This window comes from Leucoraja erinacea, chromosome 11 (genome assembly GCF_028641065.1).
Source record: "Leucoraja erinacea ecotype New England chromosome 11, Leri_hhj_1, whole genome shotgun sequence".
Taxonomy (NCBI): Eukaryota; Metazoa; Chordata; class Chondrichthyes; order Rajiformes; family Rajidae; genus Leucoraja; species Leucoraja erinaceus.
Genome location: NC_073387.1, coordinates 46,933,926 through 46,959,815, shown reverse-complemented (window position 1 = coordinate 46,959,815; position 25,890 = coordinate 46,933,926). Strand labels below are relative to the sequence as shown.

At 41.4% G+C, this 25,890-nt stretch overlaps 1 protein-coding gene across 1 annotated transcript in view; it reads right to left on the bottom strand.

Annotated features, from left to right (window-relative positions):
- Positions 1 to 25,890, bottom strand: part of LOC129701763 (short transient receptor potential channel 7) — a 69,358-nt gene that overhangs the window by 32,037 nt on the left and 11,431 nt on the right. The window contains exon 2 of the mRNA XM_055643176.1: positions 1,960 to 2,142. Coding sequence (XP_055499151.1) covers positions 1,960 to 2,142 — 183 coding nt within the window. The remainder of the gene's footprint in view (positions 1 to 1,959; positions 2,143 to 25,890) is intronic.

Sequence of the window (25,890 nt, the reverse complement as noted above, 5' to 3'; positions counted from 1 at the left end):
ATGAGCTGTGATCTCATTGAAATTTACTATCCCGAGGGGGGGGGGGGGGGGGGGGGGGGGGGGGAGAAAGGGGGATGGGGGGGGGGGGGGGGTTCCAAGAAGATGTTGAGATCTTTCTATTTTTGGGAGAGTCTTGAATCAGAGAATGTATCCACAAGATTAAGTGCATTTATTTTAGTTTAGAGGTACAACATGGAAACAGGCCCTTAGGCCTACAGAGTCCATGCCAATCATCGATCACCCATTTACAATAGTTCTATGTTATCGTACTTTCTCATCTACTCCCTAAACATTAGGGGAAACTTTTCAGATGCCAATTAACCCCCAAACTCACACATCTTTGGGACACAGGAGGTAACCATTGCACCCGGAGAAAACTCACATGGTCACAGGGAGAATGTGCAAACTCCACACAGGCAGCAGCCGAGATCAGGATCAAACATGCGTCTCCGGCGCTGTGAGGCAGCAGCTCTACCAGCTGCGCCACTTTGCCACCCTGAAACGTGAGTTGCGTAGAAACTCCTCAGAAGGCATGAACCTCAGGAAGTCTCTACTCCAGAGTGTTACAGAGTCTAGATCTTAATATGGAACTTAAAAGAGGAAATAGATACATTTTTGGAAGATCGTGAGTTTAAGGGGGTGGGAACTGGGAAAGAAGAGATGAAGCCCGGAAAAGATCAGCCATGATCACACTGAACAGCAGTGCTAGCCTGCAGGGCTGAGTACCCTATTATTAAATGAGTATCCTTTTATTAAAAATGTTCTTGGTGTTATATTGGAAAGCCTTCTCGATTTTATTGACAGACTGGAAATTTCTTTGTTGGGTGAGCCTTCCATTATTTATAAAATTAATATAAGAATAATGATGTATTTTGGGCTAGAAATATCCAATCATGAGAACATCTTTGAGTCTGACATTTTCTTACAGAATATTTGAACATTTGAATCTTTTCATTCATTTGGATATGATAGTCCATATGATGGATAGTTGGATAGTCATATGGGCATGCAGGGAATGGAGGGATTTGGATTATGAGCTGGCAGATAAGAGTTAGTATGGCATCCTGTTCGGCACAGACTTTGTGGACCGAAGGACCTGTTCTTGTTCTGTACTGCTCTATGCTCTAACAAAGAAGGGACTGTCAAAGATGTCCAAGTTGCATCTGAGGAGAGCTGGGACTAATCGCAAAGTGGGCAGGTAACAAGCGCTGTGAGGAAAATTTAAAATAATTCGACTGGGGGGGGGGGGACAGCCCCAATATCTAGTTTTTAAGAGAACCAACAGGTTCAAAGACCGCAGCAGAAAGGCAATCAGAGTTAAAAATAATAAATTAGGCAGCTCTTCCCACCCATTCCAACGTGAGCAAATGCTTGCCATCGCAAAAGACTGTACAGCAATCCTACATCCCAACGAATAGAGCACTTCAGTCAGGCCAACTGCACCACAAGCACTTGATTATTTTAATTATATTTTAATGCATTGAGGTCTAAGGCAGCAGGGTGGCGGAGCGCTAGAGTTGCTGCCTTACCGCGTCATAGACCTGTGTTAGATCCTGACTACAGGTGCTTGTCTGTAAGGAGCTTGTACATTCCACCTGTGATCTGCGTGGGTTTTCTCCTGGAGCTCTGGTTTCCTCCCAAACTCCATAGACGTACAGGTTTGTCGGCTAATTGGCTTGGTAAAATTGTCAATTGTCCCTAGTGTGTGTGGGATAGTGTTAGTGTGCGGGGATTGCTGGTCGGCGCGGACTCGGTGGGCTGCAGGGCCTGTTTCCCTGCTGTATCTCTAAACTAAACTAAACCTCAAACAACCTTCATCAGAATATAGAGGACATTCAACATGCTACATCAATAAAGCGTAATTCAAAATAGTATTAGAAGGCTAAGTGAATTGCGTTTCAGAATGTAACTTCAGTGTGTAGTGATCCTTGGAACAATTTCAAACAGTAAAGACGTTACCTTCTTAACTTCATACTTAATGGCAAGTTGCACTCTGCTGAGGGAAGGCCTGTGATGATCTCCCTGAGGCTGGGAATCCACATCTCCGTTTAGAATGGCCTCCACCTCCTCTGTGTCCCGGCATAGGTCCAGTACGCCGACAGAAAAGTCCTTGCATTGCATAGATAACTTCCTGTAGTCGTTCTAAACGGAAGAAAGCAACACCAGCTGAGAAATATTGCAACAATAATGCGGCTTATTTAAAACTAAGAAATGGAGCAAAACCTACAAATGCAGCTGAAGAACAAGTAAAAACTTTGAGGGTGCTGTCTGAGTTCAGATAATGAATTAACATTTTCAGGATCACTCATTTTTTGTGTTAATTAAACAGTTCCTTAGATCAACAATAGTTTGTTGGTTTTCTGTCAGCGATCAACTGGAGGTGCTGCATCAAAAATGCAGCTAATATCATCATAGACCCACACCACCCTGGCCACGCTCTCAAGTCGCTACTACCATCAGGAAGGACGTACAGGGGCCTGAGAAAAGTAACTCCAGGTTCAAGAACAGCTTCTTCTCATTAACCGTCAGGCTCTGGTTTTTGGGGTGGCACAGTGGCGGATAGTTAGAGTTGCTGTCTTACAGTGCCAGAGACCTGGGTTCGATCCTGGGTGCTGTCTGAATGGAGTTTGCACGTTCTCCCTGTGACCGCGTGGGTTTTCACCGGGTGCTCCGGATTCCACCCACACTCCAAAGACATACAGGTTAATTGGCTTTGGTAAAAATTGTAAATCGTTCCTAGTGTGTCAAATAGTGCTAGTGTACGGGGTGATCGCTGGTTGGCATGGACTCAGTGGGCTGAAGGGCTTGTTTCTGTGCTGTCCGCGGGAGAAGAACAAAGGGAAGAGATAAGACTTTTGCCTTCCATCACAGTGAGGAGGTGTTGGTGATTCACTGTGATGGATGTTTGTGTAAATTGTGTTAAGTGTGGGTCTTGGTTTTTTTTTTGTAATGTTAAGACTGTAGAAATGCAATTTCGTTCAGACCAAGCTGTTTGAATGACAATAAAAGGCATTCTACTCTATTCTATTCTGTATCTAAACTAAGCTACTGTCAAAGGAGGATCGACAGGAGGCCCTGTGTCAAAAAGGCAGATAATTTTATCAAAGACCCACGGCCACGCTCTCATCTCGCTACTACCATCAGGAAGGAGGTACAGGAGCCTGAGAAGGATAGATTCAGGTTCAAAATCAGCTTCTTCTCATCAACCATCAGGCTGAACACTACACAGCACTAATCACAACCCTACCTCAGTAACTAGGATCTACTCTGGACTTTATTTTTGGTTGCATTATGTACTTCAATTTTGACATTGTTACCTAGTTTGCTTATTATTCATTTATTGTATATTTATCTGGGCTAATGGGCCAGTAGAGCTGTAGCAAGTAACAATGTTATAGTTCTGTTGCAAGTACATATGACAATTATAAACTCTTAGAAACATAAAAACATAGAAACAGAAAAAATAGGTGCAGGAGGAGGCCATTCGGCCCTTTGAGCCAGCACCGCCATTCATTGTGATCATGGCTGATCGTCCCATATCAATAACCCCTGCCTGCCTTTCCCCATATCCCTTGACTCCACTAGCCCCTAGAGCTCTATCTAACTAACTCTCTCTTAAATCCACCCAGTGGTTTGGCCTCCACTGCCCTCTGTGGCAGGGAATTCCATAACTACACTCTCTCTGGGTGAAAACATCTTTCTCACCCAGTCTTAAATGCCTCCCCTTTATTCTAAGACTGTGGGCCCTGGTTCTGAATTCCCCAAATTGGGAAAAATGTTTCCTGCATCGAACTTGTCCAGGGTTTATAAAAAGTTTTTTGTAAGAAAACCCCTCATCCTTCTTAAATCCAGTGAATACAAGCCTAGTCTATTCTAAGAGAGTACAGAGGAGATTTACTAGAATGTTGCCTGGGTTTCAGCAACTAAGTTACAGAGAATTGGGAAATTTTTTCTTGGAGCGCAGAAGGTTAAGGGGGGGACTTAATAGAGGTCTTTAAAGATGAGAGGGATAGACAGAGTTGACGTGGAAAAGCTTTTCCACTGAGAGTAGGGAAGATTCAAACAAGGGGACATGACTTGAGAATTAAGGGACTGAAGGTAAGGGGTAACATGAGGGGGAACTTCTTTACTCAGAGAGTGGTAGCTCTGGAAAGCTTCCAGTGAAGGTACAGGTTGGTTTTATCATTCTTTTAAATCTTTTATATGGACGGGAATAATGGAGGGTTAGGTCTGAGCGCAGGTATAGGGACTCAGATTATGTGTTCGGAACGGACTAGAAGGGTCGAGATGCACTGCCCGTGCTGTAATAACATATGGATATGGTCCTTTCCTTTCCTCATATGACAGTTCCGCCATCCAGGGATCAATCTCGTGAAACTACGCTGCACTGCCTCAATAACAAGGATGTCCTTCCTCAAATTAGGAGACCAAATTTGTACACAATACTCCAGATGTGGTCTTACCAGAGCCCTATACAACTGCAGAAGAAACTGCAGAAGAAACTCTTGACTTGTGACTTGATGAAACTAGACATATTTTGGCTCTTTGTTTAGACTCAAGCTTACGTTCCCCTTGAATTTTAAGGAAGCTCGAGACGCTAAAGCCACATGCGGAAAAAAATACAATTCATTTCAATGATTCAACAATACTTAATTGTCACATGTACCGAGGTACAGTGAAATGCTTTGCTTAGCATTCAACCCGGTAAAATCATACAGCAGGCCTCAGCTAGGCAGTATACATGAGCCGCCACGTTTCTGGCACCGTCAAAGTAGCAAAAAACTCATCAACGAGCTCATGTGTAGGATGGAAGTGCAGATGCTGGTTTAAACTGAAGATAGACACAAAAAGCTAGAGTAACTCAGCGGGACAGGCAGCATCTCTGGAGAGAAGGAATGGATCACGTTTTGGGTCGAGACTCGACTAGAAACACCACCTATCCCTTCTCTCCAGAGATGCTGCCTGCCCCTCTGAGCTACTGCAGCTTTTTGTGTCTATCTTCAGTTTAAACCAGCATCTGCAGTTCCTTCCTACACATGAGCTCTTTGATGAGTTTTTTGCTACTTTGTCTTCATCAAAGAGTTATATCTTCCGCTTGTAGCGGTGAACCAGTCCTGCTGTTGTATGCGGCAGCAGGTGACCCCCACAGGGTCCCCCTTCGTTGTCGACGGCCCCCGCACCAGGTAGCTCTCAGCGGCCCCCTCGCTCTCGGTGGCGTGTATCCCCCTGCGCTCTCGATAGTCCCTCTTGCTCTCGTCGGTCCACCTCTCTTGCGGGTCCCACTTCGCTATTGGCAGAGTGGGTCTCGTAGACACCCTAGGCTCGGGGCTGAGTTTGGATTCCGCAGTGGGCTAGTCAGGCCTAACCAGCGGGCCCTCCGTCTTCGTCCGCAGTGACTGAGTCCTCGGTCCGCCACAGCCAGGTAGGCCAGGCCTACCCCGCGGGCAGGTCCTCCGTTGACGGTCCGCCGTGGGCGAGCAGGGCCTGCTTGCCGGGACCTGCCTTTTCTCGACATCAAACATAAAAAAAGCATGGCAAACTATCGAAATGTCTGCATAGGGAGTGCTGAATGATGATTCAGTAATAATGTTCGATGAGACAGTGTCACGGGAAATAAAAGAGGAAAGACTAGCATATATATTGTGCTTTTCATGACCACAGAATATCCCCAAAACTCTACATTCAATCAAAGTATTTTTTGGTGTAGTTGCTGCTGTAATACAAGAACTAGCTGGAATTTATACGCAAGATCTCGCAAGTGGCAATGCATCATTTGATATAATCTGTGTCAGTAATGTTGGTTGTGAGAAAATTATTGTTCAGGGTGCTGTGACTTTTCTTTGAATAGGACCTCATGCGCACGGTGGCGCAGTGGTAGAGTCGCTGCCTTACAGCGCCAGAGACCCTGGTTCGATCCTGACTACGGGTGTGGTATGTACGTCGTTTGTACGTTCTCCACCGGACCTGCGTGGGTTTTCTCCAGGTGCTCCGGTTTCCTCTGGAGTGATTTCCAGAAATGGGGCAAACAAGTACAGGTTTGTAGGTTAATTGGCTTGGTATAATAGTGCAATTGTCCTTAGTGTGTGTAGGATGGTGCTGGTGTGCGGGGATTGCTGGTCGGCGAGGACTTGGTGGGCTGAAGGGCCTGTTTCGCTGCTGTATCTCTAAACTAAACTAAACCTGTGGTCACATTGTGACCACCTTCAGAGGGAAGGTGGAATCTCAAGTGCAATGACTTCACTGAAAGATGGGACCCTCAACAAAGTAACACAATCTGTAGTGCATCAGAGTGACTTAAATTTAATTAAACTCTGCACACCACATTTATATTCCCAACGATTTACTGACAAATCTGAATATCCAACAGACAAGTTCTTCATAACTGCAAATCGTTAACCACACTAATCAGTTAATATTAAGTAAAAACAAATATTACTAATCTCCTTCCTGGTGCTTTGGTTATCGTGACAATGAATAATGTTCAAACATTAACATCATATTTTATACTGAACTTTATACTGATGTGTATGACCAATGATTTTTTAGTAAATGTGCCTTGAAAATAGCAGGGTTTGTGCTGAGACCTAATGTGATCATGTTTTCAGTATTCAACTCCATATAGCTAGATTAATAGCACTGACTTTCTTCATAGTGTTGGACATCAGTGGGTGAGATTCATACATATTTTACATGTGCACACCACTAATGTGAAGGCAAATACCAGAAACTGAATGCTCATTAGCTTTTCTGTGCAATTCATCAGTCTGCAACATTCCACCCTCCTTCTTAAGGATGTGAGAATATTTATGAGCTGTAGTGGGTGGTTGAGTGTGAAATATAAAATGAGATACCAGGTCATAGACAACATGGATACAGGCCCTTCAGCCCAACGTCCCATGCCGACCAAGATGCCCCATCAATGCTACTCCCATCTGGCCCATAACCTTTAACCATGTACCCATCCAAATGTCTTTTAAATGTCATTGATGTGCCTGGCCTCAACTACCTCCTCTGGTAGCTCGTTCCACATACACACCACCCTCTGTGTGAAAAAAGTTTAACCTCCGGTTCCCGTTAAATCTTTCCCCTCTCACCTCTCACTGATGTCATCTGATTCTTCTTTTGCCTACTCTGGGGGAAAGACTCTGTGCATTCACCATATCTATCCCCCTTGTAATTGTATACAGGTAATGGGGAATTAGTTACAAGCCACTAATAGTCGATGCTCACAATCATTTGGAAATTCCGACTAAACACCATCTTAACAATGCGTCTGTCAATTAAAACAAATATCCAAGTAGAATTTGTTTAGTTTCCTGGAGGACAAAGTGTGGAAGCAAAAGAAAAGTCACATTATACCATAAACGACCCTCAAAGTTCCTCAGTGGTAAGAAACAGTAATAGTAGCCAGAAATAAACACATCCAATATAAAACAGAACAGCTGTCACACTGACGTGTTTAAGAAGGAGCTGCAGATGCTGGAAAATCGAAGGTACACAAAAATGCTGGAGAAACTCAGCGGGTGCAGCAGCATCTATGGAGCGAAGGAAATAGGCAACGTTTTGGGCCGAAACCCTTCTTCTGACTGGACTGCTGTCACACTGACATCAACAGCTCTTTCTTTCCTTGTCATGATATGTATTTTAGATGTTACAAGGGAAAGCAAAGTAATCAGGGATTTATGAATTCTGACGAGGGGTCTAGACCTGAACCGTCACCCATTTCATATATCCAGTGATGTTGCCTGTCCCACTGTGTCACTCCAGCATTTAGCATCCATCTTCAGTGTAAACCAGCACCTGCAGTTCCTTCCTACACAGGTTGGTAGTGATGACTTTTATCTCAACACATAGAAAATGTGGGAGACCCTGGGTCTGAAGAAGGGTCTCGACCTAAAGCGTAACCTCTTCCTTCTCTCCAGAGATGCTGCCTGACCTGCTGAGTTACTCCCGCATTTTGTGTCTACCTTTGCTTCAAATGAGACTGTAGCTTGGTGAAATTCCCAGGAATATGCTCACTTAGATTATATATTTTTTGATTTTCTGCTGACTCCTGAGTCCACTAGGAAGTTATAGGATCTACAGATTCTCATTAGGAAGAAGCACTGAACTCATCTAACATTAAGGTTGTATTTGGCCCATTAGGCACAATCATCTACAACGTGGCTCCAACGCATTCTTCACCTGATACCTCACTAACATGGAATGTAGCTGTTCCCTCATCATTGAATCATTTTGATTCACAACCTATTACCTCTAATCTTTTGTCTACTGCTTTCCGAATGGAAGTGCAGAGATGGTATGGATATTATTTTTGTCCTAAATGCATGAATTTTAACTGTGCTTGTTTGTACAGGAGCCTGAAAACTGCAATGTCCAGGTTCAGGAACACCTTCTTCCATCAGCCATCAGGCTATTAAACATACAACACTACAAGCTAAATAAGCTCTGAACTACATAGACTTGACAGCATTGGTTTTGTCTTTTTGCACTATTGTTTGTTTGTTTTTTACATGTACGTATGTGTGTGTTTATGTATATACCTTGTTTATTATATTGTTTACAGTGTACTGTGTTTACATATTTTGTTGTGCTGCTGCAAGTAAGAATTTCATTGCACTACCTGGGACATATGACAATAAAACACTTCTTGCCTCTTGTGATTGTCAGCTGGATGCCTAGTTGCAATTGTCCTTGGCTAGAGTTGCTGGAGACAGAAGGGATTGCAGATGCTGGCACCTTGAGTAAAAAGCAAGATTGATCAGTCTGAAGAACGGTCCCGAACAGGAAAGGGCCTGTCCATTTTTCTCCACAGATGCAGCTTGGGCCACTCTGGAAGAGTTCTTCCAGTTGTCCAGGGGTACTGCTGGTTTTGAAGGATAGATCTGCACGACAGCTGAGATGCTCTGGTTCCTTGACCTTTGCGGTAACTGGTGCTCTAGTCCATCTCTTTATTTTATTTGAAGTGAATCATGTCAGGGCGTCACGGTGGCACAGCCTTAGCGTTGTTGCCTTACAGCGCCAGAGACCCAGGTTCGATCCTGACTATGGGTGCCATCTGTACGGAGTTTGTACTTTCTCCCCATTGACAGCATGGGTTTTCTCCGAGTGCTCTGGTTTCCTCCCACACTTCAATGGCGTACAGGTTTGTTAGTTAACTGGCTCCTGTATAAAATGTAAATTGTCCCTAGTGTGCAAGATAGTACTAGTGTGTAGGGTGATCGCTGGTCGGTCGGTGTGGATTCGGTGGGCCGAAGGGTCTGTTTCCGCGCTATATTCCTGAAGTCTGAAGTTGGCTGATGATGGGCTTCTGAATGGGTGGAAATCTCAAGAGGAAGCAGAGATGCATCGAAGACCTGGCATTTCCAGCTGACACTCAATGGTCAATATTTCAGGCTTGTCCTTACCTTACCTATGCTGGGCTCTAGGGTCAGTGAGGATGGGGATGTGCCTACAGCCCCTTCCTCCTGTAAACTATTGAATGGTCCACCAACAGCAAACAGCATCAATGTTTACCCATAGGGCGGCATGGTGGCGCAGCGGTAGAGTTGCTGCCTTACAGTGCCCGAGACCCGGGTTCAATCCTGACTACAGGTGCTTGTCTGTATGGAGCATGTTTGTTCTCCCAGTGACCTGCATGGTTCCTCCGAGAGCTCCAGTTTCCTCCCACACTCCAAAGACATGCAGGTTTGTAGGCTAATTGGCTTGGTATCATTGTCAATGGTCCCTAATGTGTGTAGGACAGTGCAAGTGTGTGGGGATCACTGGTCGGCACAGACTCAGTGGGCCGAAGGGCCTGTTTCCATGCTGTATCTCTACACTAAGGTAAATGAAATAATTCTATTGTCATCTTTAATTCTGTTAATTTCAAATGAGGCACAAGGTAACGATAGGTTCACATATTTGAAGAGTTGCTGAGATGACAAGGGAAATAAAGATGGATTGATAATGGCTGATAAATTACTGGCCAGGGTTTTGTGGTCAGTGGTGAAGAAATAGGGTAAACAAATGTTTCCACAATCAATAATAGCCTGGGTCTCACTAGAAAGTAAACTCATGGGCCTGTCCCACTTACGCGACTTTTTAGGCGACTACAGGAGACTATGAGGTCGCCACAAGGTCATAGAAACATAGAAAATAGGTGCAGGCGTAGGCCATTCGGCCCTTCGAGCCACGTGTTCACCGGAGGTTGCCGGGGTGTCGCCTGCATGGTGGTGAGTAGTTCCCGCATTCTCGAAACTAGTCGTGGCTTCATTCTGAGCGCCGCTAATTTTTCAACATGATGAAAAATTAGCGGCGACCAGAATTTTGACGACATGAGAGCAGCGTGCGACTGGAACGGCGACTGTCAGTGTGGAACGCACACACTCTGACCGTCGCCGTTCCAGTCGCCGTTACTCTCCATGGCGTCAAAATTCTGCTACGACTTGAGAGTCGCCGGCAGTCGCCTGAAAAATCACCTAAGTGGGACAGGCCCATCAGAATGTTTAATTAACTATAAAATCAAGTACAGAAAGTACAGACAATATAATGATGGGTTTAAGAAAGCGAGTAATATAAGACAGAAACATATTTAAACAGATCTATATCGGTGAGACCAAGCGGAGGTTGGGCGATCGTTTCGCCGAACACCTCCGCTCGGTCCGCAATAACCAAGCTGACCTCCCGGTGGCTCAGCACTTCAACTCCCCCTCCCACTCCGTCTCCGACCTCTCTGTCCTGGGTCTCCTCCATGGCCACAGCGAGCAGCACCGGAAATTGGAGGAACAGCACCTCATATTCCGTTTGGGGAGTCTGCATCCTGGGGGCATGAACATCGAATTCTCCCAATTTTGTTAGTCCTTGCTGTCTCCTCCCCTTCCTCAGTCCCCCTGCTGTCTCCTCCCATCCCCCAGCCTTCGGGCTCCTCCTCCTTTTTCCTTTCTTGTCCCCGCCCCCCGATCAGTCTGAAGAAGGGTTTCGGCCCGAAACGTTGCCTATTTCCTTCGCTCCATAGATGCTGCTGCACCCGCTGAGTTTCTCCAGCTTTTTTGTGTAACCAACATATTTAAACATTTACTTTAATTTTTTAAATGTTGAAGGAATGATATTCCATATTTGTAAAATTAAATAGTGCCGGTGGAAGTGCTGGATGGTAATTAAAAATTCACCAACCCCTAAATTATCTGGCTTAATTTTTCTGAAATTATTAAGAATAACCATGAAATTGCAATCTTACAGTGATTTCAACAACGAGCTGCTGGGTGCGATACTGCTGTAATACACTTTTCAAAGAAAAGCAACAGCCAGATTAACTGTGCATGTGGACAGTCTGGTTGAGTCCACTCTGACGGTGAACAATGATAGCTCTGTCCTTGTCATGTATGCAAACCAAGTGGCTTTATTTTAGTAAAATAATTTCACTGTGCTGTGCATACATGACCATAAAGAACCATTGACCATTGAATGAAGAAAAGCTTTTTCACCCAGGGAGTTGTAAATCTGCGGAATTTTGTGCCACAGAAGGCAGTGGAGGCCAATTCACTGGATGTTTTCTAGAGGGGGTTAGATATAGCTCTTAGGGTTAACAGAATCAGCGGTGTGTTCTATGTGGAAGTTGTTAGTTGAATATCCAGTGTCTCTTAGCTGTGTTCAGTCTTTTAGCTGTAATTCATAAGTTTGGGGTTTGTTAGTTATGAAATGTTCAGTTTTTAGTTAAGGTCTACAAATATTTTAATGCGTTGCTCTGATGTCGTATAACCATTGTGCCTGAATTTAAAGTTTAAATGATGCCGCTGCACTCGGCAAATCATTGAGAACTCAATGATCCTACACTATTGTTATTAATATACCTAGTAAATGAATGTTGTTAATTCCATACTTGGTCAAAGTGATCTTGATGTTAAGGGCATAATGTGAGTGAGTGAACTGTGAGTCTACGAGCCGTGAGTGAGTGAACTGTGAGTCCACGAGCCGTGAGTGAGTGAACTGTGAGTCTACGAGCCGTGAGTGAGTTAACTGTGAGTCCACCAGCCGTGAGTGACTTAAGTGTGAGTCAACCAGCCGTGAGTGAGTGAACTGTGAGTCCACCAGCCGTGAGTGAGTGAGTGAACTGTGAGAATAGTTCATTTGGTGACTTGAAGAGATCCAGTACAGGAAGACTGGGAAAAACCAAATGTGGGCTAAATAGCAATGAAAAAAATTCAATGAAAAAATAGCTCCGGAACAAACCTGGTGAGCAAATGAAGGACATTCAAAGCTGATGTGAGTTATGAAGAAAGTAAAATAGTAAATCAAGTATTATGTAATTCACTCATATGGATTATCAGGATAATGTGTTTTTAATAACAGAAGCCGATATTTGAGACAAATATCAATGATAAATTTGAACAGCAAATATTATACAAGATTACACACTAATCAACTAACTGTGAATGCAGTTACTTAAGACCATTTTGTGTTTGTTAGAAATTGTGCATCTCAAGACTTTTGCATTTGTCAAGACTAACAAATAACCAGTGAGATTAGCAGTAAGATTAGCACGATAGTAAACTAAAATTCACCAGATAAAGGAAATATTTTGCTAATACTTTTTTCATTAGACGTTGCTATTACTTGCATGAAGAATTAAAATTTATATTGTTTTAATTAACCTCTCATGATCTTTGTCCCATTCAAAAGTAACCCCATGTTATAGAACATGCAAATTCCGTCTTTATCATCGTCTCACTATGCTTGGTTTGAAGAATGGTCCCAACCCAAAATGTTGCCTATCCATGTTCTCCAGGGATGCTGCCTGACCTGCTGCCTTACAACGGCACCTTGTGTCCTTTTTTTGTAAACCAGCATTTGTAGTTCCATGTTTTCTGGTCATTGAACTGTTGGGGTGGTCCTTCAGTCCAACTAGTCCATGCTGACCAACATGCCCCATCTACACTAATCCCCCACCTGCCCACACTTGGTCCATAGCCCTCTATGTTCATCTTATCTATGCACCTATCCAAATGTCTCTTAAACGTTATGATAGTACCTGCCTCAATTACCTCCCCTGGCAGTTCGTTCCATGTACCCACCAATTCTTGTGTAAAAAAAAAAATTACCCCTCTGGTTCCTATTAAATCTTTCACCCTTCACCTTAAACCTATGTCCTCTTGTTCTCTATTTCCCTACTCTGGGCAAAAGACTGCATTTATCTGTTCCATTCCTCTAATGCTCTTGTACACTTGTGTGTTTGTGTCTACAGTATAAATGAGGGAGCTTACAACAATCCAACTAATTGGCATCATTCAATCCTTTCGCCGAGTTAGTTTCAGTCCTGTGACAATTATTACTGGCATCATTGTCATACAAAGAACAACGCATTAGAACAATGATGCCTATCTCTCTTCTGAACAACCATATATGTTATTGCGCATTGTATCTTTGCTTGACGGGCAGGCAGGTCAAGAAGTAAAAATTGCATATGCAAGGTTGAATTAAACTATTGAAACAACATATCTTCAGCAGAGATGTAGTTTTGTTCACTGTATAGCTCCTAACATCGTTACATCTTGCCCCAGATTTGCAGCTGGTCTCAGGGCAAATGACGATATCCTACAGCAGGTTTCTTTTTGTTGGTTATGAGATAATTAGACTGGTCTTTCATCATTGTTGATCTAAATCATGGAAGTCCAATGCCAACAGCACTGTGGGAGTAACTTTACCAGAAGGACAAGTGCCTGTGTGTGTGCGCGCCTCAGACGGCTCACAGTTGCTGTTTAATGTTTTATTCACTATTCACATCAGAATAGCACAGATGGAAAGAGACTGAACTCTGATTTGATGGCATTGGTTCAAGTTGATTAGCATTGTAGCCCATCAGTCTGGTTGGTGCAGCTGTTATACTTGGTATAACCTGTGCAAAGGCCCAGGCTTGCAACACAATCACCAGAATCACCTAGGTACAGTGAAATGCTTTGTTTTGCATACAACCCGGTTAAAACCGTCCAGCAGATCTCACCTAGGCAGTACACAAGTGTCGCCATGTTTCTGGCACTGACAAAGTTAGAAAAGTTCACTGAACAGTCCTATCTACTGCCTGCTGCTGCTGCATGTGGCAGCTGGCCTCCCTCAGCCAGGTCCCCCTTTGTTGTCAGAGGTCCACCTATGCTATCGATGGTCCATAGTAAAGGACTTTCAAAAGTTCAAATGGTCAAAGTAAACCACATGTGTTTGGATTATACAAAGCAAAGTTTGATTGAGACTGTTCGTTGTACTGAGTGGCCAATAATAGTGATGGAATGGTTCAGTTTTCTTTTTTCAAAACTAATCCTCAATAGATTGGGATAAGGTTAACTGAAAGACAAATATCACCCAGCAGCCCCGTTCCACCTGACCAGTCAGGATGTCAATAAAAAGTGAACGTCAACTGTAATGGTGCCCATCTGACTCAAAGAAACGTAGACGACTTTGAAGTGATTCCCTCTCACACACATGCGGGGTGTGATACGGTCTCGACCATCAGACAACCTACTTACAACAACCTACTTGCAAATTCAAAATGGCAGGGAAGTGTTGGCACACCTTCCCTGCCCAGAACGTCCATACTTGCCCTGTGATTCCTTTGCTGAAAATGGCTGCACTCTACAGGATGATCTGCCTCTGTTAATAAAAGGGCGGCACGGTGGCGTAGCGGTAGAATTGCTGCCTTACAGCGCCAAAGACCAGAGTCGATCCTGACTACGGGTGCCTTTTTGTACGTTCTCCCCGTGACCTGTGGGATTTCTCAAATCTTTGGTTTCCTCCCACACTCCATAGAAGTACAGGTTTGTAGGTTAATTGGCTTGATATCAATATAAAATTGTCCCTAGTGTGTGTAGGATAGTGTTAATGTGTGGGAATCACAGGTCAGTGCAGAATCGGTGGGCCGAAGGGCCTGTTTTCATGCTGTATCTATAACCTAAACAAACAAATCAACTGATGGTGCCCATCTCACTCACAGAAATGCACATGTCTTTAAATTGATCCCAGTCCATCATGCGTGCGCGCACACACACACTCCCTCTCACACAGTTGCATCGCTCACACACGCACACACACACACACACCCTCTCACACACTTGCACTCTCTCTCTCACGCACACACACACGCACACACACACACTCCCTCTCACACACACACACGCACACACTCTCTCACACACACACACACACACACACACTCCCACTCACACACACACACACACACACTCCCACACACACACACACACGCACACACCTCACCCACACACACACACACACACTCACACACACCCACACACACACACACACACACACCCCCACACACACACACACTCTCCCTCTCACACAGTTCCATTGAGAAGATAATGAACAAATCAGTGCTCAAAACGATGGCATTTGGAAACTTGAATTCAAAATGGCAGGGAGATGTAGGCACACTTCCCCTGCCTAGAACTTACATTGTTGCTTTGTGACTCCATGGGGAAACTGCAGAGATTGCCAAGCATTCTCTAAATGGTCACGCTGCTATAGTCATGCAGAATCTCCCTTCCTGAAAACTTGGGTAGCCATTGCTACCACTAAGATCACCATAAACGTCTATGGCTAGCACACTGCGGAAAACCATAACTGTGTGCAAGCCATAACTGTTTTGAGAGCAGTCGGTGGAGGCAGACGTGAAATAGACTATCTGGAACCCTAATGTCTTGGTACCCAAATCAGCTGGTCAAAAGTCTTTCTGGTGAAACGAGGATGTGATGAAATAAATGCGGCCTGTGCTTACGGCAAGACGCAGAAAGTTCCTCCAACAGGTCTTTAGTTCTGCCGTTGATCCAGGCCTTGCATATTTGTGTTAAGATCAATCTGCAAGCTTTACAATGTGCCCACAATGGTAAAATATCTGACATTGATTGTCAAACACAAGACAATAATATTTAAATCTGCCAGTGTAAATTGATTTGGAGACTGCACAGTGCTGAAAACTTAAGCAAAAAAAAAAAAAAAACTGCTGGAGGAAGTCAGTGGACCAGGCAGCATCTGTGAAAGACAATGGACAAATGACATTTTGAGTTGAGACCCTTCTTCAGACTGATCATATTAGATGCACATAGTTTCCGTTAATATACAATTGTATAATCGAACTATCTATCAACATTGACTGTGGTTATGCAACGAGGACTTGGAGTTATTTCAGCTCGGTCTACTAACTTTCTAATGCAAATATTGAAGGACTTGGAACATTTGTAACTGTTTCCCACTTCTGGCAACAGCCCTCACTGTTCCTCCGTTTCACTCTGGGTACATCAAGTGTCAAATCTTCATCTATGACGATTCAAAACTAATATATCTATAATTTGTTCATAATGATTTAATAATAGTTAACGGAATTAACTGCAGAGACCTGCGGTGATCATGATTTCATCAGTGGATGTGCCACTGTACATCAGTTGGAATATCATTAGCTACAGTTTGTTCTGCACAAATGTGTATAGCAATTTGGATGCAGAGAGACATCATTGTGATATTAAAGCATTTAAATACAGTGAAGTCCTTACAGAAAAATGCCACTTGCACAGCTCCATACCCCTAACAAGATGATACGTTGTAGAAACAAAGAACTGCAGATGCTGCTTTATACCAATGATAGACACAAAGTGTTGGAATAACTCAGCAGGTCAGGCAGCATCTCTGGAGAAAAAGGATGGGTGACATTTCAGGTCGGGGCCCTTCCAAAGCTAAATAAGGGTCCTAACCAAAAATGACATCATAGAAACATAGAAAATAGTTGCAGGAGTAGGCCATTCGGCCCTTTGAGCCTGCACTGTCATTCAATATGATCATGGCTGATCATCCAACATCTGCTGGGTGTCAGGGGTTATGGGGAGAAGACAGGAGAATGGGGTTAGGAGGGAGTGATAAATCAGTCATGTTTGAATGGTGGAGTGGGCCGAATGGCCTAATTCTATACCTATACCTTATGAACTGATGAACACCCACGTTTTTCTACAGAGATGTTGTTGAGTTACTCTAGCAGTTTGTGTCTGCCTATAAGATGATGCCTTGAGTTGTATTAGAAAATAAAAGGACGTGTGCATTTCAGCCAAGTGCCCTCTAACCAGTGAGTCATGTTTAAAATCTTCTCCCATGTTAGATGGGAACGGACTATGCAACTACATTGTTCAAGACCACTTCTCTGCATGTGTGTATTTTGCTCTTGATTTTAGGTATGATCACATGCTTCAGGTTAGCTGACACTCCAAGATATGAACGCTTATTATGTTGCCCCCAGGGTGAAAATATTATCTGTGGAGATATGAGGGGGGAAAAGAAGCAGTTGCGGATAAATGTCCATTGGGGATAAACTCAAGACATATCACAATGGCCCCTCAAATATCTGATTTGCAGTTTAAAGTTTATGTATTTTTAAGTGATTTCATCTATATTATTGCAACGCATGCTTCATGAGGCTTAACAGCTTTAGCTGAGAATTAGGTGTACACGTTGCAGAACAGAACATGTTCCCAGGGAATGATCCCAGGAATGAGTAAGCTAACCGAAGATGAGCATTTGTTAGCACTGGGCCTGTACTTGAGTTGGCGTTTAGAAGAATGAGGGGGACTGCATAGAAACATACAGAATAGTGAAAGGCTTGGATAGAGTGGATGTGGAGAGGATGTTTCAACTAGTGGGAGAGTCTAGGACTAAGAATTGGAATTAAAGGACTATATATGAGTAAGGAAATGAAGAGAGATTTCTTTGGTCAGAGGGTAGTGAATGTGGAATTCTTTGCCATAAGGCTGTGGAGGCTGTCAGCGGATATATTTAAGGGAGAGATAGATAGATTGTTGATTAGTATAGGTGACGGAGGTTATGGGGAGAAGGCAGGAGAATGGGGTTAGGAGGGAGAGATCAGCCATGATTGAATGACGGAATAGACTTGATGGGCTGAGTGGCCTACATCTACTCTTATAGAAAACATAGAAAATAAGTGCAGGAGTAGGCCATTCGGCCCTTCGAGCCTGCACCGTCATTCAATATGATCATGGCTGATCATCCAACTCAGTATCCTGTACCTGCCTTCTCTCCATACCCCCTGATCCCTTTAGCCACAAGGGCCACATCTAACTCCCTCTTAAATATAGCCAATGAACTGGCCTCAACTACCTTCTGTGGGAGAGAATTCCACAGATTCACCATCTAAAAAATGATTTTCTCATCTCGGTCTTAAAAGACTTCCCCCTTATCCTTAAACTGTGACCCCTTGTTCTGGACTTCCCCAACATCGGGAATAATCTTCCTGCATCTAGCCCGTCCAACCTCTTAAGAATTTTGTAGATTTCTATAAGATCCCCCCTCAATCTTCTAAATCCTGGCGAATACAAGCCGAGTCTATCCAATCTTTCTTCATATGAAAGTCCTGGTGAACCTTCTCTGTACTCCCTCTATGGCTTATCACATGACCATGGACTCCAATGCACTATTGGCCTTTCCCCAGTGGACATTTTTTATGAGGCAGGTCACTCTGAACCACAGGTGGTGAAAAGCAAGGTCTTGACATCAGATCCAAGATGGTGCCCAAGCCAGATGACTCTTTGTGTGCTCGACACAGAAGTGGATCTGTAATCACTTATTACAATTGCACCACTTTTTAAAATCTCTACTCCAACAGAACAGTACACTGTGGATGGCTCAATTGGAGTTGTGTATTGGTTTTCTGCCGACTGGCTGGCATTGCAATTTTGCATTTGTCTCATTGTGAGCTTTTTCTTTAGATTTCTATAATTTACTAAATCTCCACAGATCAAAATTAATCGTCCAAAGAATTAGGATTTTTTTAGAGATGCAACATGGAAAATTCTGCCCAGTGAGACCACACAACAACCATCCATCGTTCACTCTTTGACAATATTTCTGTTACCCTACTTGGACATTACATATTTCTCTTGCTTCTCTCCCATCAAACCAAAAGCAAATCCTTGACTGTTATCTCCAGGTTGGTGACATGCAAAATGTAGAGGATCGGCTGGAGAAGATGGCTTCCCTCACCCATTAGGCAAAAGGTATAGAAGTGTGAAAGCCACACCTCCAGATTCAGGACAGTTTCTTCCCAGCTGTTATCAGGCAACTGATCATCCTACCGCAACCAGCGAGCAGTCCTGAACAAAGATCTTAGATCTTTGGTCCTGAACTACGATCTACCTCTTTAGTGCCCCCTCCCCCCCCGACTTTGCTGGCTTTACCTTGCAGTAAACATTATTCCCTTAAATGTATCTACAGACTGTAAATGGCTCGATTGTAATCATGTATTGTCTTTCTGCTGATTGGATTGTACACAACAAAAGCTCTTTGCTGTACATGTGAAAATAAACGGAACTGATGTTTAATCAATGGACTAAAGACAAAGTGGTGAATCTGTGGAATTCTCTGCCACAGAGGGTAGTTGAGGCCAGTTCATTGGCTATATTTAAGAGGGAGTTAGATGTGGCCCTTGTGGACAAGGGGATCAGAGGGTATGGAGAGAAGGCAGGTACGGGATACTGAGTTGGATGATCAGCCATGATCATATTGAATGGCGGTGCAGGCTCGAAGGGCCGAATGGACTACTCCTGCACCTAATTTCTATGTTTCTATGTTTAATAGGATTTAGCTTGGGAGGGAACAGAATGCACTGATATCGGGATGCTAAGGAATACATGACAATTAGCGTTGTTTCAGTAAAGATAGACACAAAATGCTGGAGTAACTCGGCAGGTCAGGCAGCATCCCAGGGGAAAAGGAGTAGGTGACGTTTTGGGTCAAAACCCTTCTTCAGACTGGGGGGGGGGGGGGGGGGGGAGAAAACTAGAGGTGTGAATAGTGATCTTGGGTGCTGAACCAAGGGAATTGAGGTTCAGAATTCAGGGTTTGGGAGTAGGGGAGTGATACGGCTCCACATTGTATCAGGAATTCACATGGGGGTTGCAGACCATTCTGTCTCAGCTTGGTGCTCCAAGTCACATGAACGGTGTAGCTTGTTGTGAGCCAGTACTGACAAAGGTTTCTGTGGCACCACTTCACATTTGCATTCTATTCTCATGCAGTGTGAGAGGATTGTGGAGATATTGGGTACAGGCACTCTGAGGATGATGTGGTGACATTTTCCTCCCCAACCATTTACTTCACTGATTTCCTCATTTATGCCATCCCTGAGAAGTAGAAGGCTAAAACCATGTTCTCAATACCCATAAGTACTCTGACTGCTGTCAGTCTTCTGAACTCTGTAATCTTCAATGTACAAGGTTGAAACCAGCTGGGTTAGACATAACAGGAAAACTAGACAAAGAGGCACGAAATGGTATTGGGATTGCAGTTTTTTTAAATTCTGTATTGGGCATTGAAGTGAATATTTGTATTCATCACATCACCTCTTACACTAACACTATTACATCTACAAGGGACAATTTAACAGTTTTTACTGAAGCCAATTACACATTCAAATAAAGCCTCTCCTGACTGGAATCACTGCAATAAAACGTTTGTGTACCCGTAAAATGCTGTCCCAGAGGGCGGTGCCCAGAAGTGAACACAATACTTGAGTTGTGGCCAAATCAAAGTTTTATAAAGTCCATCATGATGACTTCCTTGATCTTAAACTCCCTGCCTCTATTTATAACGTGCAGGATCATGAATATTTATGTTTTAAAAAAAAATTCTCAATTTTCCCAACTATCAATAATTTATGCACAAGTGCCCCAAATATTTTTCTTCTACCCTTTTTTAGAATTATGCTCTCTAGTTTACATTGCCTCACTACATTCTTCCTAATAAAATTGAATCAGTTGACATTTCCCTGCATTGATATCACCTGACCCATATTCACTCATTCTAGCCGGTCCAAATCATCTTGAACTCTGGTGGTATGCTCCTCTCACTTCCCTATATTTCCAAATTTTATCATTTACACTTTGAAAGCTATGCCCTATTCACCCAAGTCAATAACATTATCAGGAATACGTTTCCTAATAAAAATCACTTGTCTAAAAAACAATCACTCACCATTGTTCTTAGTTCCCAGTCATTTAACCAATTTTCTTATCCGTACTGTTATTATTATTCATATTCCCCTGGCTTCAGTCTAGTGACAAGCCTATTGTGCAGTACTTTTTAAAATCAAACATAATTTAATCTATGTATATGTAGTACAGAAACCCTCTCTGTCACGCATCAATACACCTTTTTCTGGGTTAGTTGCATACAATTAGGATAGACAGTGTTTATTTTCCCTGGAGCAAAGGAGGCTGAGCGCTGACTTGATAGAAGTATATAAGATTGAGATAAGTACAGATAGAGCTAGAAACCAGAACAACTTTCCTCGCAGTGAGACGATGCTTGGAATATTGTTTGCAGTTGGTGAGACAGCATTTGAAGTAGTGTGTATACTTGTGATGCCCAGCTTGTCATTAAGCTGGGAAAGGCTGCAGAAAAGATTGGCAGGGATGTTGCCAGGACTGGACAGGTTGAGTTACAAGGGGAGACAAGAGAGGCTGGTATAGAGAGTCCAAACGTCGTGTACAAATGATGTTTTTATTAAGACATTACAGGTTTGGCATACATGTGAGTTTGTTACACTCCAACATAGTCATTGTTGCTGCTGCTGTGCGAGGTTATTGACTCGCAAGCTACGTTTCTGCCGTTGTTGTAGGATACACCCCTTAACTGATGATGTTCTCTTCCCGCCAAACGCAGTCACGTGACCGTTCCAGTTCTGATTTTTTTTTTTTTTTTTTTTTTTTTTTTTTTTTTTTTTTTTTTAAATATTTTATTTTATTAGAAGTAAGCACAGTCATATGGCACCAAAGTGCCTAATATATATTTTCATAATACATTTTATGTACAACTTCTTTTTTTTTTGTTACATTGAAAAAAGATGAGAATAAGAAAAAGAGGTTAGATAGTAAAGGATAGAAAAATGTGAAATATATAGTGTGTGAAGAAAGAAAACGAGTAAATGAAGAAAGTTGAGAGAGAAAATAGTGAAAAGAAAAGGAGATCATTATTTATAGTCTTGACCAACCCTCGTCCAGTCCTGAAACAGTTATTTTTTACAATTGTGTTGCACCATATGATTCCAAAAAAACGACGAATGGAGACCAACTCGTTATGAATTGGTCTGATTTATCCATTAGGAGGAATCGCATTTCCTCAAGATGAGCGGTGTCCAACATACTTGCAATCCACATTTTAAGCGTTGGTATTGATGTACCCTTCCAAAATTTAAGTATTAATTTTTTTGCTATTATTAAACCATAATTAAGGAATAGATTTTGAGATGTGTTCAATTTATTCCCATCTTCCATTACACCAAATATAATCATTTCAGTATTAGGTTCCATTCTTGTCTTGAATAATTTTGTAAGTATTTCAAAAATATCATTCCAAAATCTATAAAGTTTTATGCAGGAAACTAAGGAGTGTGTTATAGTTGCCTTTTGGGCTAGACATTTATCACAAGTGGCGGATATATTTGGATAAAATTTGTTCAATCTTGTTTTTGAATAATATAATCTATGTACAATTTTAAATTGTATTAGATTATGTCTTACATTAATTGAACATTTGTGAATATATATCAGGTATTTTTCCCATTTAACCTTCGTAATTTTTATCATTGATTCCCGTTCCCACTCTTCTCTAAGTACCTCTGTCGATGGTAGGTCTATATTTAGAATACTATTATATAAATAGGATATTAATTTTTGTGAGTCAGCTTCAATATTCATTGCTACTTCCAATAAGTCAGGAGTTACTTTTTGATATCCTTGTATATATTTTTTCACAAAGTCGCAAATCTGAAGATATTTAAAATATTGGTTGTTTTTCAATTTAAATTTTAATTGTAGTTGTTGGAATGATAGTAGGTTTCCTGTTTCGTACATATCCCTGATCCTTCCAATTCCGAGACTTTCCCATTGGTTATATGTCTTATCAATAAGAGATGGTTTAAATAAAGGGTTATTCGCAATTGGCATTAACAGTGATAGATTTCTTAATTTTTAAAGATAATTTTATTTGTTTCCAAATTCTTATTGTACCATATATAATTGGGTTCTTCTTATATATTGTGTTATTCAGTTTTTTGGGGGAAAAGAGGATCGTTCCTATATTACAAGGATGACAATCCTCCTTCTCCATTTTTATCCATTCTGTCTGTTGTGTAGAACTATCCAACCAATAAATCATATTCTTAATATGCACTGCCCAGTAATAATACATAAAATTCGGAAGTGAAAGTCCCCCGACCTCTTTTGGTTTACATAAGTGTTTTTTTGTGATTCTATGTGATTTATAGTCCCAAATATAATTTGTAATGTTAGAGTCTAATTTTTTTAAAAAATATTTTGGTATATATACCGGTATAGACTGAAATAGGTATAGTAATTGTGGTAAGAAGATCATTTTTATTGCATTTATTCTACCTAATAATGATAAGGGAAGTGTTTTCCAAAATTTAATCCGTGTATTAAGTTTATTTAATAAAGGTATGAAATTAGCATTGAATAATGCTTTATATTTTCTAGTAATCTGAATACCCAAATATTTAAATTTTTCTGTTGCGATTTTAAAGGGGAACTTCAGTAAGTGTGTAGGTTCTTGAGGTTTTAATGTCATGATTTCGCTTTTGTTCCAGTTTATTCTATATCCAGAAAAAGACCCAAATTCCTCTATTAAGTTTAATAAATTTGGTATGCTCGTTTGTGACTTTGTAATATATAAAAGTATATCGTCTGCATATAATGAGATTTTATTCTTTGAGTCCCTGGTATTATAGCCCTGAATATTCGGATGGATTCTTATACTTTCAGCCAGGGGTTCTATCATAAGGGCAAATAGCAGGGGTGATAGTGCACATCCCTGCCTATTACCCCTTGATAGTTGGAATTTTTGAGATAACATGTTATTAGTTAAAATTCTTGCCATCGGTTTATCATATAATAATTTTACCCATGTTATAAAATTCTCTCCCATGTTAAATTTTTGTAGTACTTTATATAAGTATTGCCACTCTACCTGATCAAATGCTTTCTCTGCATCCAAAGAAATAATTGATATATCTTCTTCCTCTACTTTATGCGAGTACATTATATTAAACAGGCGTCTCAGATTATTAAATGAGTATCTTTTAGGTATAAACCCCGTTTGATCAGGGTTTATCAGTTTACTAATATATTTGCTTAATCTACTTGCTAAAATCTTTGCTAAAATTTTCTGATCTGTATTTAAAAGTGATATAGCTCTGTACGAGCCCGGATCTTCTAAATCTTTATCTTTTTTTGGAATAAGCGTAATAGTTGATTCTGTTAGTGTTTCAGGTAGTTTGTTTTCTTTAAAAGCATGGGAGTATAAATTAAATAAATAAGGGGCCGTTATCTCCTGAAATTTTTTATAAAATTCATTATTAAAACCATCTGGTCCCGGTGTCTTACCATTTTTCAACGATTTTATTGTTTCACTTATTTCTTTGATTGTAATTTGAGCTCCTAGTTCCTCTTGTTCCAAAGGGTCCAGTATTGGAAGATTACAGTTATCTAGAAATGTTTTTATTTTACTATCTTCTATTTTAATTTTAGATGTATATAAGTTTTGGTAAAATTGGGCAAATCTATTATTAATATCTTTAGGTAATATTAGTAATTCGCCTTTCTCTGATTTAATTTTGGTTATAGTATTTTCCCTTTCTTGTTTTTTCAATTGGCGAGCTAAAAGTTTATGTGGCTTGTCACCAAACTCAAAATGTTCCTGTTTTGTAATTTGGAATAGTCTTATTACTCTTGCCGATAAAATTCGATTAAGTTTAAATTTCAGTAATACTATCTTATTGTGTTTATCTATCGTGGAATCTTTGGCATTATCCAACTCTAACTGTCTGATTTCTTGTTCTAACAACAATTGTTCTGTCTTATTCTTTTTATTTTGAAAACTTTGGTATGAAATTATAATTCCTCTCATAAATGCCTTAAAAGTTTCCCATAATAAAGAAGGCGAAGTACCTGGTATATCATTTGTATCGAAAAAAAGTTTCATTTGTTGTTTTAAATATTGATATCCTTGCACGTCATTTAAAATATGTGTATTAAACCTCCAAAAAAAATTTTTACCCGGCATTCCCTCAAATTTTACTGAGAATGTCAACGGAGAGTGATCTGAGATGCTACTAATGTGGTATGTTGGGTTGTTTGTATAAGGCATTAATTTCATGTCCACTAAAAAATAATCAATTCTTGAATAAGTTTTATGCACCGGAGAGTAAAACGAGTATTCCCTTCCAACTGGATTAGCAGATCTCCATACATCTATTATATTAGTATTTTTTATATATGTATTTAGAAGTTCGCTAGTTTTAGATTTTAAATTACTCTTCTTTTGTTTTGATGACTTATCTAGATATGAATCTAAAACACAGTTAAAGTCCCCCCCTATTATCACATTTTGGTAATTAAACTCTGATATTATATCAATAATTTTATCAAAAAATTGGGGGTTATCAAAATTCGGAGCATAAATATTTATCAAAGTTAGTGGGGTTGCATAAATTTCACCCGAGACTATAGTATACCTTCCCTCTTTATCTGATATAGTATTCTTTAATTTAAAAGGAATACCTTTCCTAATAAGAATAGCTGTACCCCTAGATTTAGAAGTAAATGAGGAGTAGTATGTTTGGCCTATCCAGTTCTGATGACGAGGGTTCGATCAGTAAGTGGCTTGACCACCAGGTGGTGCCACACTGTGGCCTTTTCCCTGGAATGTAGGAGGCTGAGAGGTGACCTTTATAGAGGTATATAATATCATGAGGGATATAGGTGAGGTGAATAGTCAGTGTTTTTCCAGGGTGGGAGTCTAAAACTGGAGGGCATAGATAGATGGAGGGGGAAG